At 41.4% G+C, this 19,058-nt stretch overlaps 1 protein-coding gene and 1 pseudogene across 1 annotated transcript; one reads left to right on the top strand and one right to left on the bottom strand.

Moving 5' to 3' along the window:
- Nucleotides 1–545: 545 nt before the first annotated feature.
- LOC105894786 lies at nt 546–8,362 on the top strand (annotated as a pseudogene).
- Nucleotides 8,363–10,173: 1,811 nt separating this feature from the next.
- Nucleotides 10,174–18,785, bottom strand: LOC105894787 (coiled-coil-helix-coiled-coil-helix domain-containing protein 7). Its single transcript, XM_012821335.3, has 4 exons — nt 18,632–18,785; nt 17,736–17,874; nt 16,363–16,461; nt 10,174–10,288 (listed from the first exon to the last, which is right to left on the bottom strand). Exons 2-4 carry the CDS (start codon nt 17,793–17,795, stop codon nt 10,184–10,186), a joined length of 264 nt encoding a protein of 87 aa, XP_012676789.1. The 5' UTR covers nt 17,796–17,874; nt 18,632–18,785; the 3' UTR covers nt 10,174–10,183.
- Nucleotides 18,786–19,058: the final 273 nt, after the last annotated feature.

Raw genomic sequence — 19,058 nt, 5'->3', positions numbered from 1 at the left:
GCATAACATAAGATATAAAATAAAACTCTGCAGCGATATAGTTTATCTAACGCCCTTAATTTTACTTGTGACAACAAAATGAAGATGATGGCAGATGATTAGAAGATGGCAAAAAATAGTGTTGGCTTATATGTGGTACTGGACAGCTGCATTCATATGTCAGATAGACACTGGCTCACACTAGAAGCCCTGGACTGCCACTTCAGACGGAAAAAATCCGGCAGGTGCATGTTTCTATCTCTCATTTGTCAGAAATGAACAGATAGGCTGGGCCTACGAAGCAATCCAGCATGGATATAATCTGTTTCCAACAAGTAGGCCTATTGAAATCTGAAACAAGAAATAAATGTGCTGATTAGAAATAAACTTGTGTGGCTTGCGCGTGAGATGGAGAAAATACATTTACCCACAATGCATTTGCACCGAGGCAGAGTTCAGTAGTATGACGAGGTCAAGAGTGCAATGTTTGTCTCTACGATACAAATATGAGAGCACTAATGGACACAGAAGACCAAATGCTATCACTAATTGATGAATTCTGAGGTCCGGGGGCTAAGAAGAAACCTCAAAGGCTGGTGTACATCCCAAACATAATTTCTCCCCGCTGAAGAATGGTCTGTCCACTGGCAACGTTACAGGAACTTCTGGGAGCTAAGTAGTTAAAATGAGACCACGCCTTTCACATCCTGTCCCGTTACAAATCGGAAGGGTCTGTGAACTTTGAGTCGATTTAAACACGGAGAGCAGTGAAAGTAGAGGTCCAAAGGTTGTAAACTCCATCGCGGATATAAAAGATATAGGTCTTGTTCTTCAATGTCATAATCTCGGCGAGTCGATTAATTGATACGTGAGAGGTAAGTAGTTTCTGTAACAGTAGACCAAACCCGTACGCTTCTTACGCTGTCAAGATGTTATTGTAGTGATGAGGAGAGTTATGTAGTGATGAGGCCTTATTGTTCAGACAGCCAATTACACGGACATCAGGTCATTGCGTTTTTGCTTGCGCTAAACGGAACGCTTTCACTGTCGATCTTAACTTTTTAGCTTGTCACAGGTAAAATACTTTTAAGAGTGTGTGTGTGGATATGTGTGAGAGAAAGAGGGAGAGTACAGAGCACTTTGGTCGCTCTGTACCACAAATCATAATATGCTCAATAGTCAATATTGACACACTTTTGTACAGAGCCGCACACTACTGATACCTTGTGTTTGTGATTATGGCAGAGTTTTAGAATAATATCTTTGCTAACCAACAGCAAACTGTTCATGATGCTTTTTGCAGTTTTTTTATCTACTTATAAATTCCCAGTGTAAAACATAAATGAGCTGTCAAGACAAAATGCTTGTCACACACACACAGTCAGTAACCCAAGCTTATGTCTCACTGGCAGGACTCCATCCATTGTCCAGCATGAATTTCCTGTTAGAGACACTGCAGGTGCTCGTCATGACCCTGTATTATAACCTGGAGAACGTGGTCCGGATGGTTATTCCTGTCCGGCGTAAAAGTGTCGCTGGGGAAATAGTTCTGATTACCGGTGCGGGGAGCGGCATTGGTCGGCTCCTGGCACTGGACTTTGCTAGGCTGGGTGCCAGACTTGTGCTATGGGACATCAACCAGGGGGACGAAGGAGACGGCTCGTCTCCTCTTGGAGCAGCACAGCAACAGGGCCAACACCTACGTCTGTGACTGCAGTGATCGCGCAGAGGTCTACCGGGTAGCCGACCAGGTGAGAAAACCTCAGCACCACACACACACACACACACACACACACACACACACACACACACACTTACACACACACACACACTTACACACACACACACACACACACACACTTACACACACACACACACACACACACACACACACCACACACACACACACACACACACACACTTACACACACACACACACACACACACACTTACACACACACACACACACACTTACACACACACACACACACACACACTTACACACACACACACACACACACACACACACACTTACACACACACACTTACACACACACACACACACACACACACTTACACAACACACACACACACACCACACTTACACACACACACACACACACACACACACACACACTTACACACACACACACACACACACACACACTTACACACACACACACACACACACACTTACACACACACACACACACACACACACACTTACACACACACACACACACACACACACACACACACACACACACACACACACACACACACACACTTACACACACACACACACACACCGTCAAAACATGTTTTCTCACAAAACTGTGCGATGATGACCTCAGTCTTTGAGCAATTGAGACACCTGCTGAAGTGAAGAATCGACGACCTACTTGATGTTGTCACTCAAACAAGGGACAAAGAGGAGTGCCAAGCCGGAAGACAGCTGGGATGTTCTCTCCTTTCATCTGTCCACCTTCCTTTGCAAAACTGCTCGTATCTCCGCTGGCCGTGTTGCCCAGGGGGGCCACTCCCACATCGCCAATGCTGTTTGCTGTGCACTCAGCCATCTTGTGTTCAGTGTACACAGCAGAAGTCTGACGGATGGTAAACGCACCCGAAGCCATGAGGGTTTGAGGGTAGTGGGCGGGTAAGGAGAGTCAATCAAATTGTAATTATAAAAGGCTCCCCAGTAAAAAGAGAATAGATTTCAGTGGGCTCTGCTTGAGGCATATGTTTTTAAAGAGCACATATGGTTGTTCTTCTCTGAGAACGCAAGACAGGTACAAGGGAGTTGAAATGCTCTGAATGGTATTGTCCACACAATAGCCAGGTAATGAGGCGAAGAGAATGTGGAGCTTAGCGGCAGCCGAATGGAGACACTGATGTGAGGGGGAGCATGCAGGGAGGCCGTTCAGAGACAGACGTGTGTGTGTGTGTACAAGGACTAGTTAAACAAAACAACAGCACACTGAGACTGAGACAGAAGTGTGTACAAGGACTAGTTAAACAAAACAACAGCACACTGAGACGGAGACAGACGTGTGTGTGTACAAGGACTAGTTAAACAAAACAACAGCACACTGAGACGGAGAAATGCCGTTGAGCAGTTGAAGTAGAAACATACAGTATACACGAAGTAGAAATGTATACGCAAGGAATGAACTAAATCTATGGATGCAATTTAGATAAATCTCCATTTAAAATAAAGAACAAAATAACATTAGCTCGAATAAGTTCAAATTGAATGAATTGAGGTCAGTAAATACCCTAAACTGTTCCAAAAAATAGATTGTTGGATAGTTTGACGCTGGTTTCATACCAGCTGTAATTACTTGATAAATGAATATACCAGCACCACAATAATGAATTAAAGCCTATATTTTAGCTGACCAATAAGCTTCAACCATCACTGCAAATGAAAAACAGCACAAAGGTGCCTGCCCCCTTAAAAGAGCCTGCGAGTTTCTGCAGTGGACGAGCGCCAAATGACCATGACTGAACTTTAGGGTCAGGATGAGTTAATTTGAGAGTGGACATGGCAAACCTATTTAATATGAAGCATTTGTGTGATGTGTGTATGTGTGCAAATGTCAGTGTGATGTGTTTGCATTCATCAGGTCAAAAGAGAAGTAGGTGATGTGACCATTCTGATCAACAATGCGGGTATTGTAACGGGAAAGAAGTTTCTGGAATCTCCAGATGCCCTTATAGAAAAGACCGTCCAGGTTAACAGCATGGCACACTTCTGGGTAAGTGTGTATCCTATAGCAAAATTGTTTGTTTTATTTTATGGTGTGTCAATAAACAGTAGTCTTTTTTTACTGCTTCTTTATCAACATCAAAACAGGCAAGCTTGTATTCAAGTGCATAATTCAACTATCTAGTTACGCAGTAATTCATTTAGCTTTCAATTAGCTTTTTGTCTTTAGTGAGGCATTTACTTAAGAATAAACCTGTGATGATTATTTTGTGTGTCTGTTTAACATAGACCTACAAGGCGTTTCTCCCAGCAATGATTGCGGGTAACCATGGTCACCTTGTTAGCATTGCTAGCTCTGCTGGACTGATTGGAGTTAATGCACTAGCAGGTACCGTATACTTTCATTCTCACTCACTTAGGCAAATAGCTGCATAAAAACACATGCCCAGTCCTTCACCCTTGTCTTGTTTGTAGACTACTGTGCCATACACACACATGCCCAGTCCTTCACCCTTGTCTTGTTTGTAGACTACTGTGCCATACAAACACATGCCCAGTCCTTCACCCTTGTCTTGTTTGTAGACTACTGTGCCATAAAAACACATGCCCAGTCCTTCACCCTTGTCTTGTTTGTAGACTACTGTGCCAGTAAGTTCGCTGCAGTAGGCTTTGCGGAGTCTATGGCTCTGGAGCTGCTGGCCACAGGAGTAGACGGAGTGAAGACCACCATTGTCTGTCCATTCTTCATCAACACGGGCATGTTTGATGGAGCCAATACAAAGTAATTCACGTTGGATATTTTTCTCTGTGTGTGTGTGTGTGTGTGTGTGCAAGCTCTTTTTCATTGATTTTTTTCCTTCAATTCAGTAGGCCCAACAAAAGGAAGCTTGATTTGTGGCAAATCAGTAGAGAACTGTATGTGCAAAAAAATGTGATGCGTGATATTGTTTCAAAGGTACACATCAGCAACTCCTGTTTCCTGATTCCCTCATGTGCCTTGAGAGGAAGTGGTAGAAGTGGTATGCAAAACAGGTCGTTTAATAAACGTGCTGAGAGGAAGGAGAAGCAGAGTCATATGTCAGTTAATCACAGAAGCCATGTTGAGATGAGATTGGAGAAAATGGGACTAGTCAAGGCACATTTAGGTACCTTGCTAAAATGTGTAAAACCATGTATCGCACCATGAGAAAGCATTGCAGTATTAGGCTGTAAAGTTGAAAAGTATAAGTAAGAGTGTCCTTTTAACGCTGTAGATAATAAGGATATGGATTACAAATAATCCAACATAATCCATATTAATATGAATAAACATGAAAAGAGGAGCCATTAAGAGCAAACATTTACCAAAAAGCTGACTGAAATTTAGGTCATGTAGATTAAAACAAATAATAGTACTTAAATGTTAGATTTTTGTTTGTCCCTCGATTGAGTCACAAACTCTGGGCCTTAAACATGCCTGTTGATTTGCAGTGTTTGGACAGGCGACTGTAGAGTTGCTCTCCGTGTCATATCATTGATAATATGGAGGAACAGGAGTCTGGTCTGGAAGCAGCCCAGGTTGCCCAGTCACCTCTGAGGGTCAGAAGAGGCTTAGGTCTGACACCTGAGAACACCTTCAGACAGGGGAGGAGAGGGAGAGGGAGCGGAGGAGCGACTGATTGTGACTGACAGGCGGACAGGTTCAGGTCTCCTCCTGCCCTAAGACACGGCTCCCATGTCACCTTAGATCTCAGTGTGAGTGTGTGACTGAGGTGTGTGTGTGTGTGTGAGAGAGTTTTTTTGTTGTAATTTATTCAGCCTTTATTTAGACTACCCTATTTACACAACCATTTCTTTCTAAATAAAGATATGACGCAAGCGCGCACGTAAGAAACAAGATAGTATTCAAAACACAGTAGACATGGGGAACATAAGGGCACTTATAAAATAAGGACGAGTATGAGTTACTAGCTCTTAAACTCAGAACATCAATATGTGTTAGATATGGTCAATATGGGTCAGAGATCTTGTTCAGTGTTAGATATGGTCTAGATATGGGTTAAGAGATCAGTATTAGATATGAGTACTGGCCATGAAGTCGAAGTTCACATAAACTAAGAAAATATGCTTCATTACATAAGGTATGTATAGTTTATAAACATATACTGCAACTAACCATTGTAAGCAACACCACAGAGCCTGTTTTCTACTGGTTGTTTGACCACGTCTGCGTGAAAATAACACTATTGGGGCCTCAAACCTTACAGACATACACAAAAAATGTGTTTAAGGAAAAGATAATTGAACTCTTCTAAAGTTTATGAAGCAGGTGTTATTGATATTATCAAAAAGCAGCTGTCTCAATTGTTTACAAGGCACTCCTCTGAACACAAATTGACTCTGTTGACCATCGGCAATGATCTCTCTGAAAGGAATACATGGGCTTTGATTTTTTTGTGACTTGTTTTGAAGTGGAATTTTGAAAGGTGTGACTGTCTGTCTCTGTCTCTGTCTCTCTGTGTGTATGTGTGTCTGTCTCTGTCTCTCTGTGTGTATGTGTGTCTGTCTCTGTGTCTGTCTCTCTGTGTCAATGTGTGTCTCTCTGTCTCTCTGTGTGTATGTGTGTCTGTCTCTGTGTCTGTCTCTCTGTGTATGTGTGTCTGTCTGTCTCTCTGTGTGTGTCTGTCTCTCTGTGTGTATGTGTGTCTGTCTCTGTGTCTGTCTCTCTGTGTGTATGTGTGCCTGTCTGTCTCTCTGTGTGTATGTGTGTCTGTCTGTCTCTCTGTGTGTATGTGTGCCTGTCTGTCTCTGTCTCTCTGTCTCTCTGTGTGTCTGTCTGTGTCTGTCTCTCTGTGTGTATGTGTGTCTGTCTGTCTCTCTGTGTGTATGTGTGCCTGTCTGTCTCTGTCTCTCTGTCTCTCTGTGTGTCTGTCTGTGTCTGTCTCTCTGTGTGTATGTGTGTCTGTCTGTCTCTGTCTCTCTGTCTCTCTGTGTGTCTGTCTGTCTCTGTCTCTGTGTGTATGTGTGTCTGTCTGTCTCTCTGTGTGTATGTGTGTCTGTCTCTGTCTCTCTGTGTGTATGTGTGCCTGTCTGTCTCTCTGTGTGTATGTGTGTCTGTCTGTCTCTGTCTCTCTGTGTGTATGTGTGTCTGTCTGTGTCTGTCTCTCTGTGTGTATGTGTGTCTGTCTGTCTCTGTCTCTCTGTGTGTATGTGTGCCTGCCTGTCTCTGTCTCTCTGTCTCTCTGTGTGTATGTGTGTCTTGTTTCTTTCCTTTTGTTAACTCTTTGTCCGTCAGCGTTTTCTCTCTGTATAAATAAAGCTTCTGATGAATGGATTGTTACTGATGGGTTGATGGTGTGTGTTGATGCTGGGTGAGTGTCTCATCAGTACTTCGTTGTGTTGCAGGTGGCCCATAATGATGCCCATTCTTCAGCCAGATTATGTGTGCAGAAAGATTGTAGACGCCATTCAGAGGGATCAGGTGTATCTGTACATGCCACGCATTCTTTACACGGTCATCGCAATGAAGAAGTGAGTGACCTCTGAACTCTCCCCCTGCATCTCCACGCTGTCACCTAATACAAACAAATATACACGCATATACCGTACATGCGGTCATTGTGGTAGTTCTGAACATCTATTTCTTTTTCACATCTTGTACGTATTAGTGACTATTTCTCAGATGTGCTACTGCAGTGACTGTGCCTCTAGGCACACAAACATCCGTTGTTTATTACCGCTAGATGTGGAGTAAAAACAGAAATGACCATAAAAACTAAACTGATAGGGTTAGTGTTAGCATGTAATGCTGTATGTGTGTATTTGTGTGCTATTCTCATCAAGTGCTATTTGTTCTATAGTTCCATAACTCTCTTTTGTTTGTTCTTTTACCTCTTTTAGCATTTTGCCCACAAAGCTCGGCGTGTTGCTGGGACAGTATATGGGAGCGTTTGACTTCATGTCAGAATTCAAAGGTCGCACGAAGAAGATTGAGTGACCCTGAAGAAAAAGCACTTATTAACTGAACTGAAGTCAAGTAACATGCATTGCAGAGAGATATTAACTGACTAGATGGTCAAAACATTTTTATGAAGGTAATGCCCATTCAGAAAGCTGCTCGATATTTACAAAGACAGAAAAATCTGAATGGAATATAATGAAGGAAAGAATGTATCTGTGCCCTATTCACATATTTCAGCGTTTGTACTATAAAGAAGTATGCCGTCCACAAATGCATGGTAAAATGCATTATATGACATGTAGGATTTTCTCTTTGAAGTGATTTTTTAAAAATCTTTTTTTTTAATTGTTTTTACCTGTAGGAATGTGACTAATTGTTGTTGACTGTGAAGCACTTCATCTTTGCTGACCATTTAGGTCTCATAAAATATCTTCATCTAACCATCAAATCATTCTTTCATCAAAGTGTTTAACTTACACATCCACACACACACACTGTGAGTGAGATAGATATCTGCCTTGTGTGAAACAGCCCTTGAAATTGTTTTGTCCAGCCTGTGCCCTTGCAGAGACCTTATGTAAGGAGTGGTCGGGATAACACTGCTTCATGCTGTGCGATCATTGCCTACCTGTGAGTGGGCAATCCTTCCTTTTTTAATCGTGCAGAGAATGTATACTTAAAGAGAACATTCAGAGTTTAATGGCTATGACAACATAAACTCTTCCAACATATTGCAGTGCTCATTCCATTTCCAATTTAAAATCAGGCCTTTATGGCAGGAGGTTCTAAATCCTCCTATAGAACTGCATACACAATTATACCTCTTGACGACTTGGTGAGCGTGTGTACGGCAGGGGGTATGAGTTGGAGTGGTAAGTGTACGATCAGGAGAAATAGGGTAAGGTGTGAATTATGTGTAATCATTGCTCTCTGTCATCTGCTTTGACAGTTAATGCATATTTTAAATGACACGGTGGACTAAGGTTCATCCTTGCCTTAAGAAAGAGGTGTTTTGTTGAATGACTGCAGCACCCTCTAGTGGCCAAACTGCAGCGGTTGGACAATACTGTTGCATATCATAAGTGCCATCCAGATTGCCCACCATGCTCTCTGTTGTGTAATTAGTCTCGTGGGTTGAGAGACATATGGCCATTTTCTAAATCTTAAGCTATGGAGAGCGCAAAGGCTCTAAATAAAATAATGTATCTTTTTACTTGCACATTACTACATACTGGACCTGGCCCGTGATGGCACAACATGCTGCAAGCTATTACACCATGGTCAGTTACCACCCCTACCAATATCAATACAAGGACCACGTAACATAAATCATGTCAACCTTAATTACCTTACTGGACTAAAGAGTTCGCTCAACTCTTCACAGACCAGGTTTGATAAACCCTGAGCTAAGGGCCTAGAGAGCATGTCATGTTGGACAGGCGTCTCCATCATAAGACTGGTTTTGGAAAGTAAGCCTTATGTATATATTCAAGGCATATTGGAGGGGCCTTTTGGAATCAAATGAACGGATATTTACAGCAATGAGTTCTTACATTTTGCATCTTAATAAGGCAGGTCCATTATGTCAAAAATGTTTATAATGTAATAACATATTTTAGGTGTTTCCTTCAAAGACCAGGTCCTTAGTCTAAAATTTTGATTTAAGATATTGTAAATATGAGAACATGTTTAGATATTACATTACATCTTTAGATATTAGTTGTTGTTAAATATGTCAACACATTGGATTTAGTGCAGTTGACAAGCTGAACATCCAGCTGCACTGGATGGCAATGGAAATTTCAGATTTATAAACTTCAAAATATAGCTTTTCTTTGCAACAACTGTGACATCTCTGTTTAAATGCTTATAAATAAAACATAGGTTCAAACATACATACAACAAAATAAACGTAACAGGTTGATGTGTTCCATTGAGTTTATTTAGGTTACACACCAATATGGTGATAATATTGGCACCAACAAGACCACATTGGTCATACCAGTTCCTCCTTCGTTTCCAGGGACTTACACTGAGTTGAAATGTAGTGAAAAGCATTTTACACACAATACTTCACAGCAGTGGTATTCTATGTTTAGTCACAACACCCAAGTACCCTCGATTTCCAGACAAGGTGTAAATGCATTCAGAAGCATTTGAACATCAACAAAAAAATTACAAACACACTCACACACACTCAGGCCGTCAGCCACATTTGAACCAAATGGCGCTGTCAATAAGGACCTTTTATAACGATCAAAACACCCTTGACAAGGCATGGCTCAAATCAACTACCCATGATGCAAATGTGAATCCTCTCAGCAAGTGACACACATGCCTCTCCTACATTCAGATAAAAGCACAAAGCATTGTGTGAAATGCGGTCCAACGTATTCTCACTGTATTGTGTAAAAGGTGGTCCACAAACCACCAAATACAGTGTGTGAACTGTACTCTGAGCTCAGCGTGTCCGGTCGCAGAAACCTCGTCTTTCAGGAGCGCTCGTTAGAGCTTGGTTTGTTGATGCAGCAGCACTGTTCTTCCTGCAGGCCTCAGTAGGGTTTCCCGCCAATGGCAGCAAGGATGTCTTCGCGTTCCGACGCTGTTGGCATATCTGGCTTTACACCATCCCGCCGACGCTGGATCATGATATTGTGCTGTTGGTGAGACAAGCAAGACTAAATACATTAAAATGCACATCCACCGCATGCATGCATACATCATACATCCATAAATACCAAGGTTATCACAATAATTGATAAAAACTCATAAATCATGATAATGTTATCGATTTTATCGATTGACAAAGCTGACCAAAATTGGTGACCAAATCAGTTGCCAATGAATTTAATAGTCGATTAGTTGGGGACGTGTGTTTTTCCTGCTGACTTGAAATGCTCAGGCGTGTAGGCTGCTTTACTTTCGTGGAGCGAACAATAGCGATGGGAATACCTTCATGACCTCAAAATGGGGCAGCATTTCACTCTTAACTCTGCCAAGGAGGTTGTGAACGACAACATTTAAAAAGCTGACCTTGCCTGGCATTGGAGCACATCAGTTCTGCTCATGTTATGAGCTGTGATGTTTTCTAGTTTGAAAAAAAAATTCTCTTCATCAAGGAATTGTTAATGGCATTGAACATGAAGTGTAGCAAATACAAACGTATTATTCATAACGATCCTGTTAACATTTCAAATGCGCCCGAACTTTACAATGTTAAACCAGAGTCCGTCTGCTGTTTAGAAATAAGTTGAATCATTGTTGTGGTGACGTTCATGGCTAGAGATAGTATTGCTGCCAAGTGCACAAGTTTAGAGAACACTGGAGAACACTTTCTGAACTGCGAAAGATTTCTACAACTCCTTTCCATGAATTGGAAGGAGTCATGGGCCTGTTGGATCTTGGGTATCATCGCTGGACTCTTCAAAGGAAGCAGACTTGTACTCCTCAGCAAGCAACTGCTCACACTGAATTAGCCCCAACCATTCACTATCTTATTGTCCTCATTGCTAGTTAGCATAGGCCTAATTTAAAGTCAATAGAGAAATAAGAGCCATTGAGATATTCATTTCAAAATCAATTGACTGTCAAAATTCCTTAGTTGCAGCCCTAACACACACACACACACACACAATTCCATGTCATTTGCCGTGATTTTTGTGCCCCATTCCTGAGTGCGGAGTACACTTCGTCGTCAGGAGCCTCAGTAGCGGGTGGAAGATGACATTCTGCAGCCTGTGGCGATCCCATATCCCCACAATCTGAGCCCTAACGCCATCCTCCAAGAGGACAACGCTCGCCCCCACAGAGCCAGGGTATCACAGACTACCCTCCAGAATGTGGGAGTAGAAGGAATGGGATGGCCTGCTAGGAGTCCAGACCTCAACCCAATTGAAGACTTGTGGGATCAGCTTGGGGCTAGGGTTGTCACGATACCAAAATTATGACTTCGATACTATACTTGCCAAAATATCACGATACCCGATACTTACGATACCACAAATACGATACGATACCACAAATACGATACTGGTATATTTATCTATGATAGTAATAAACAAAACATCTGTAAGGTTCCCTTTTTTACCAGCTTGTTCCTGCCCAGCTTTTTGAACACTTAACAAATGGCATTCATATTAGTATTAGCCCACAGCAAGATATTAATGAAAACTACATGGTGACATCATAGCATTGATTATACACGGCTATGTAGACCTATTGTCCGTATCTGACTATATGACTACATAGTTATTTCCATAAGTATGAATTACATAATTTTACAGTGTGTTTGAGGTGGAAAAAAACCTAAAGCTATGTGGGTTGGGTACATTAAAGATAGACACATAATTAAAGGGCAATTTCTCCCCTTTATTGAAAAACAACAATGAAAAACATGCCACCACATACCTTTGCACCAATACACACATGCCATTACACTATGGTGAACAATGAGACAGCCTGTCTGTCTGGTAGAATTATTTTGAATTATGAATATTCACACTTGTTGCAACTTGCAACTATTGCAATTGTTTATGCACTTATTACAACTGAACTATTTACACACTTTACAAACTATTTACACGCTAACAGAAACACTAACTCTATAAATTAACTGAAATGTATTTTGTGATGGTCTTGTTAGCAACTGATGTTCTAACAAAAAAATGATAATAGTCATGACGATAATGTGCATTGTCTCATTTTCTGGACAGTTCTTTTGCCAGATGAAGCCACTTGCTTGATGTTTGACTGTGTTAGGAAAGTCGTTGGCAACCTAGCCAACATGGCTATCACAATAACATTACAAAGAGCACTTAATACTAGCATCAGGGGTGAAAAAAACGTAGTACTAGCATCAATGTCCAAGCCTGTTATAACAAGCTTGCTAACATCGCTAACGAGATGTCTTGCTAGCGGCTACATTTAGCGAAACCTGTTAAATTTGCTTACTTTGTTTATGACAAACTAGCAAGTCAACAACTTTCCTAACACAGTCAAACATCAAGCAATTGCAACACAAGACAAAGCAGACGTCCTCTTTTTCGAGACCTAAATGTGTCCGGGTAAAAGAGGACGTCTGGTCACCCTAGCTAAACTAGGCTAAGGCTACTCGTGTTAGGCTGTATATGGGTGAGCTTGGGTGTTCATGTTTATAATCACATTTGCTAACCTGTCGTTCTTTGAACTTTCTGAAAAGTTCGGGGTGTCTGTCTGATAGGTGCTTAGCCATATTCGACGTGTTCCCTCCCTTTGCCTGAGTGGATTTGAAGGTTCTGTGTGTGTCGATGGGTTTTCCTTCAGTGTCTGCTTCGTACCCGAAGTATTTGCATGTGTGAGAGCTGGGCAGCCCCGCCCCTTACAGTCAATGCGTGCAGGCAGCCTGACAGGGAGCGGAACAGTGAGTGCGCTCTGATTGCGTGCTTTTTTAATGAAGTACCGGTACCAAAAATATGCAAAATCGTATCGTTTTTAACGTAAGGGTACCGCGGTACTTTTCTAGTACCGGTACACCGTGCAACACTACTTGGGGCGTGCTGTACGTGTTAGAGTGACCAACACAACCACGCTGGTTGACCTGCAACGACTCCTGGTTGAGGAATGGAATGCCATCCCACAGCAACGTGTGACCAGGTTGGTGACCAGCATGAGGAGGTGGTGCCAGGCTGTTGTGGCTGCGTATGGATCTTCCACCCGCTACTGAGGCTCCTGACGGTGTATTAAATGCCAATATGTCATGTTTGTTCCTTGTTACTGATTGAGAGTTTAATCATCCAATCCACCAAACATCTCAAAACAAGAGTCAATACCAACAGGAGAATACACTGTTTAGCATTGGCAGAGAATTGTCAAATTTGACTTGGGCGCTACCCACATAATCAGGTGTGCTGCTCATCCCACAAATGCATGATCCTGACAAGTTGGACATCATTGTAAAAGGTAAATAAACAAGCTTTCAAACGATATAAAATACAATGCCAATTATGTAGTAGATAAAAAAAGAAATATACCATTTGGTTGGTAACTTCACTCATCACCATCCCTTACGGTTGAACCTAGTGAATGAGGCCTAAACGCATGCAGAGCATGTAGGATTGACCGTATACAAATCCCAGCAGACATAAAAGATATAAAAAAAACTGGGAGCGAAGGGCAAGTGGTGAGGACAGGAGGTGGTGTAGAACAGAGGGTCATGTCTGAGCACTACCGTGGTGAGGACAGGAGGTGGTGTAGAACAGAGGGTCATGTCTGAGCACTACCGTGGACGGACACTCGTGCGTAACCTGCCTGTCCAATTTCCACAATGCCAATGATTCGACTGATGCATCAAGATTAGTGAGGAACGATTTGGTCTGGGACAGAGAAGTAGTGAGTCAGCCTATTGTGGTAAGTGAACTACATGGGGGGCGTTGATAGGTTGGACCAAACACTGAGTACGTATAGTATACTCTATGGTGGAAGTGGTGGAAAACACTTTTCCTCCACCTTGTGGACAGTGCTGTCATCAAGTTTATTATTATTATTATTATTATTTTTCAGTCTCGGCTTTCAGCTGCACCGACTACTCCTCTGTCTCCTCCATCAAGCACATATTCTAGCAGGAGCCAGAGAGAAATTGTTGGCTTTTCTCTTAAAAAAAAAAATAAAAAAATGTTTTAATAACATACAACTAAAGTCAATTGTATGGTCCCTGGGAGTAAAGGTAGGTGAGTTTGTTTTACTGGTAAACTAAATAGTTCTCAGATTTGACATTCTGCAGAAGGGGATGCGTTTTGTGATGAATCATAGGGCTTCCATGTTCAACCTTCAGGTTCCCCAGAGAATTAATAAAAAAGATAAAACCTGATTTATTTCCATCTTTGCCACATAAATATGTCTCAGCTTTGATGGTTTTAAATACGAGATGGACCAATCTCTGCCTTTTCATCTTGCTGCTTCTCATATGAAGGAACTGTTATCTTACGTTACCTCTGAACATTTCTGACAATCACCGTTTGAATGACCATCTCTGAATAACTACAGACGACAGATAATACAATAGCCAGAAACAGTTTCAAACTTCACTCCAAAAGTGGCATTTAACACAAGAGACACAGTTCTGCAGAGCAATGAGCACTTTCCCTAAAGTTATCAAGAATAGTAGGCTATGATAACAGCAAATATCCGAGGTAAACCCAAGATTAGGCCAGCCCATATATGTTACACATTTAACAAGTACTACAGTATCAATACCTACTTGAGAAAGTGGTCCATTTCATAACATTCTAATGTTATCATGAATTACCTTGAATAAAAAAGCAAAGTACGTATAACTTGTATCTACTTTAACGTTAACATAGGTAGCTAACGCTAAATAACGATAACTGAATGTTGTCTAGTCTGGTGACTCGCCAGCTCTCAACATGTTACCCTATATTTTGGACTACCAAAACACAACAACAAAAAAACAGGACCCGCTCCCCCACAGGTGAATCCAATCTCATATTGTGATACACTGTAATTCATAGCTTAAATGTAATGACAACCACTTCACACATCCTAGCCTTGATTTGAAAAGTTCCTGTTTTAAGCAACAGGTACAATGAAAGATCTATCTATTTTATTCCACATTACAGGAGTCAACACTGAAAACAATGAAAATGATATCTACTGAACATCCATTTTTGTGAGAAATTGTTCATTTACAAGTTCTAAAGCATAACATTCTTACACCTTCACTAGATATTTTTCCTACTATATTTTGTAAACACGACTTTTATACATTTAAAGGGGTTCATTTTTAGGTGAAGATGACTATTGAAATGCATTTATGTGAATGCCAGCCTTTTTAACCATATAATACATTTTTGTACTGTGTGCGAATTTGACATTTTTGTTCTGGGGCCATTCAAGTCATTAAACCACCTATGGGTAACACTGCTGATACCCACAATAGTTTGTATTCCAATAAGACAACGAATATTAGTTGGCTGTTTTCATACCTTTTGAGCCGTAAATGTTTAAAATGAAAAACAGAACAAAACTCATGATCTATCACAATGATGACACTACAAGGGGTCACGTTTATCATTTTATCTCCACTGCAAGGCAAGTACAAATCGGTGGTAAAGGTAGCTGGCCACGTTTTTTATGTTGTTCTAGTAGTGAACTTTTGCCTGATTTAAAGTGTCTTTTCCCATATATCATTTATCAGTACATGCAACTAAGAGATATCTTTAATGTGGCATCACACAATCATCTTTAATGCGTGCTTAAGTTCAGCCCTCCACTAGTTTATGCAAGTCTATTTGATGTCCAGTATGAAACGTATGAAATATCTACAATCATTTTTATAACCTTTGCTTTGCTTTGCTTTTCATTGCAGGCCCACATCAAATATGCTTTTGTGTTGGTACCCTTAATGGTTTCACAATGACAGTAGCAACACAATAACCTCCTCCCTAGTATCATGAGGCCCATAATGTGGACCGATAGGGGACACACACTTGCTTCCTCGCATTAGTTTCAATTTGCCCATTTCACCTGGGCGGTCTCCAGTCTAAATTCCAGCACAATAGTGATTGATTGAAAATATGGAACTACTGATGTTAACCATTAACCACAATTTAACAAGGTCAGGGAAACCCAAATCATTGTCCTCATGGAGGCTGGCTGGCTGCCCGGCAGGCCCCTCACAGGTAGACTAGACAGGTAGACAGGTAGACAGGTAGACAGGCACAGGTCGACTACTCACCCAGTACTTCCGGCACTCCTTGTATCTCTGGAAGTAGAAGGTGCACATGCCCTTGTCATAGTTGTTCCTGTCCATGCACTTCTGGGAACCATCACTCTCCTGCGGATATCCACAGTCACAACAACAACATGTGTACATAGAAAACTTAGTGTATAGAGTTTAAAGAGAACTTCAGAGAAGATAAATAGTCTTAGGACAGCCTGATTTGAAAGCTACCTTTTGAGTTTGCAGAAACACACTTTACTGAATAGAGGTGCCTACATCACTTTTTGGCGTGAATCATATGCCATGTTTCAACTTTCAGTAGTAATAACTTACTAGGATTTGCTAGGATCTACTTTAGGGGTAAACAAATACAACAAAGAATATCAGGTGCATCCGCTCAGAGGAACGACAGGTTGTAACGTGCTACGTTTACTCCGTTACATGTACTTAAGTATTTTTTTCCAATAAATTGGAAATTGCTAGCCTACACATTTCCTCACCCTCCAGCTCCAGACGTAACTGAAGCATCTCATCTTATCTGTCGTTCCTCAAAGAGGAAACAGAATGACTAGTACTCCTAAACTCAAAGACAAAGCCTTATTTCGTTTAGTGCAATATATAATGGATGTTCTTTTGGAGCAGCCTATCAGGATCACCTACACCAGTGGTTCTCAAACTTTTTGTCCGGGGACCCCGTAAAACCCATTTGCCAAGTCTCACGACCCCCCACACATTTTGACAGGATATTATAGGTCTAAATTCAGTTTCATCTGGAATGATGAGACTGCTTGCTGAGACAATATTAGTTTTCATTATCCACCCTGATGTAGAAAACACCATTTCTGATAGACTATACAGCATGTCAAAGCCTAATATGTTGATGCAGCAAGATCATTTCGCGACCCCCAAAAAACATTTGGCGACCCCACTTGGGGTCCCGACCCCTAGTTTGAGAACCACTGACCTACACTATACACAGCAAAAACAGGCCTCCCTTTATTCTTCCTGGTAAAAAGTCAAAAATATGAGAACGTATCTTAGATATCTTAAAGTGACAATACACCATTAAATCAATACATCATCAAACAGCATCAAGTTAGCGACATTTCTCTTTAACTGAATATTTTGAAAAAGATACAGATAGCAAAGAATGTAAGTATGAGCAAAATATGTTATTTGCCATTTCAGCTGAATAAAGAAGAGAATGCAGCTTGTTTAGGAAAGGCCTTTTGTTTTAGTTGTCTGAATTAACAGTTGTGTGACTTGTTTTTGTTTTATTGTTTACATATCAATTATGCTCATAGCAATTCTGCTTAGGGCATCCAACTGGCCAGCCGCAGCCCTCCATACTCTACCCACCTCTGTACCTGCTAAATGAACTCCCTTACCTCGATGCAAGGATTGCCATCTTGGTTGCGAACTTTTCGGGCATTGGTGTTCATTGGCATCTTCTGGCAGGCAGCATCGGAGTCGAGACGAATAGAGGGAGAGATGAGGTAGAAAGGGGATAGGCCAACCAGACACGCTCTGTGGGTCATGTGAATATTGCACATGCAGAAGTTATATGAGGAGTGCTTGAGGTCAAGAACATCACAAGAACTGAGACACCCCAGCACTCTTGATAGTGTCCATCCCTCAAACTAGCTTAAATGTGACAGATGAGACCACAAGAGTCTGCAACAGGCCAGAAACGTTGAACACAACTACCGCTGGCTAACATTTAAGCTACAAACATGATCACATAACAGCAGGGCTACGGTACCTACCTACGTCTTTTTTCACTTATTGACTCCCATCTTTGACCAGTTAAACGAAGTTTACGATACAAAGAAGACTACAATGAGTAAAATGGTTCACCAAAGTCAGCTTGTTAGTTTAATATATATGCAGGCACAGTAGTCGGGAGGATATTATCAGAGCTCTGACCTTCAGCTAGCTAGCTAACACAACGTCAAGCATGGTGTAGTTGCTTAACGTTAGCTTGCAAGCTAATATTAGCCATGGAACATTTCAGCTAACTTGCTTAGAAGTCTGACGGTAACTTTGACATACTGGGCAGAAAATATTCGAGGGTTAATTATACAACATAGACTTAACACATTATCATTCAGTATTTTGTAGCCAATCAGCTAGCGATGTCAAATGTTCCTTACTTGTTTTACAAAGCTCTTTAAGTAAACTTTTTTTTGTCTAAGGTGTCACGAACTGGAATTTTAGCAGACTTAACTGAGTAGTGATTTAATAACAATACATAACTGCCATGTAATACCAGGATGGTACCCACCTTGCATTTGCTGTGTCGCAGTCGAAGCTGCAGGTCGTACTCTCGCATTTCTCTACCCCTCATGCCCGATCAAACGTCATTCTAAACACTGCACAACTGAACTTGGGTACGCCTACCGATGACCGACAGCAGTTAGCTACCAACAGTCGTATGCGTTCTATAGGAGAACTGCTGCGGCTACACAATCGACTGACATGTCCAACGACCAATAGAAGGGCTCACAAGCTTCAGTTAGCCACCTATTGTTATAAATGAAAGTAAAACGGAGTCATTGCGATTGACAGATCGCCAACGAGTCTTAAAATTGAACATTTTAAAAAGGGACCATCAGTGACAGTAAAATATGAAAATGACAGGGGCGTTTCACAAATCAAAAGTAAGAGGAGGGGCGGGACTGACGGTGGGGCGTGGCCAAACTGTATGTTGG

The sequence above is a fragment of the Clupea harengus genome, chromosome 17 (genome assembly GCF_900700415.2).
Source record: "Clupea harengus chromosome 17, Ch_v2.0.2, whole genome shotgun sequence".
Lineage (NCBI taxonomy): Eukaryota > Metazoa > Chordata > Actinopteri > Clupeiformes > Clupeidae > Clupea > Clupea harengus.
This window is presented reverse-complemented; position numbering and strand designations above follow the sequence as displayed.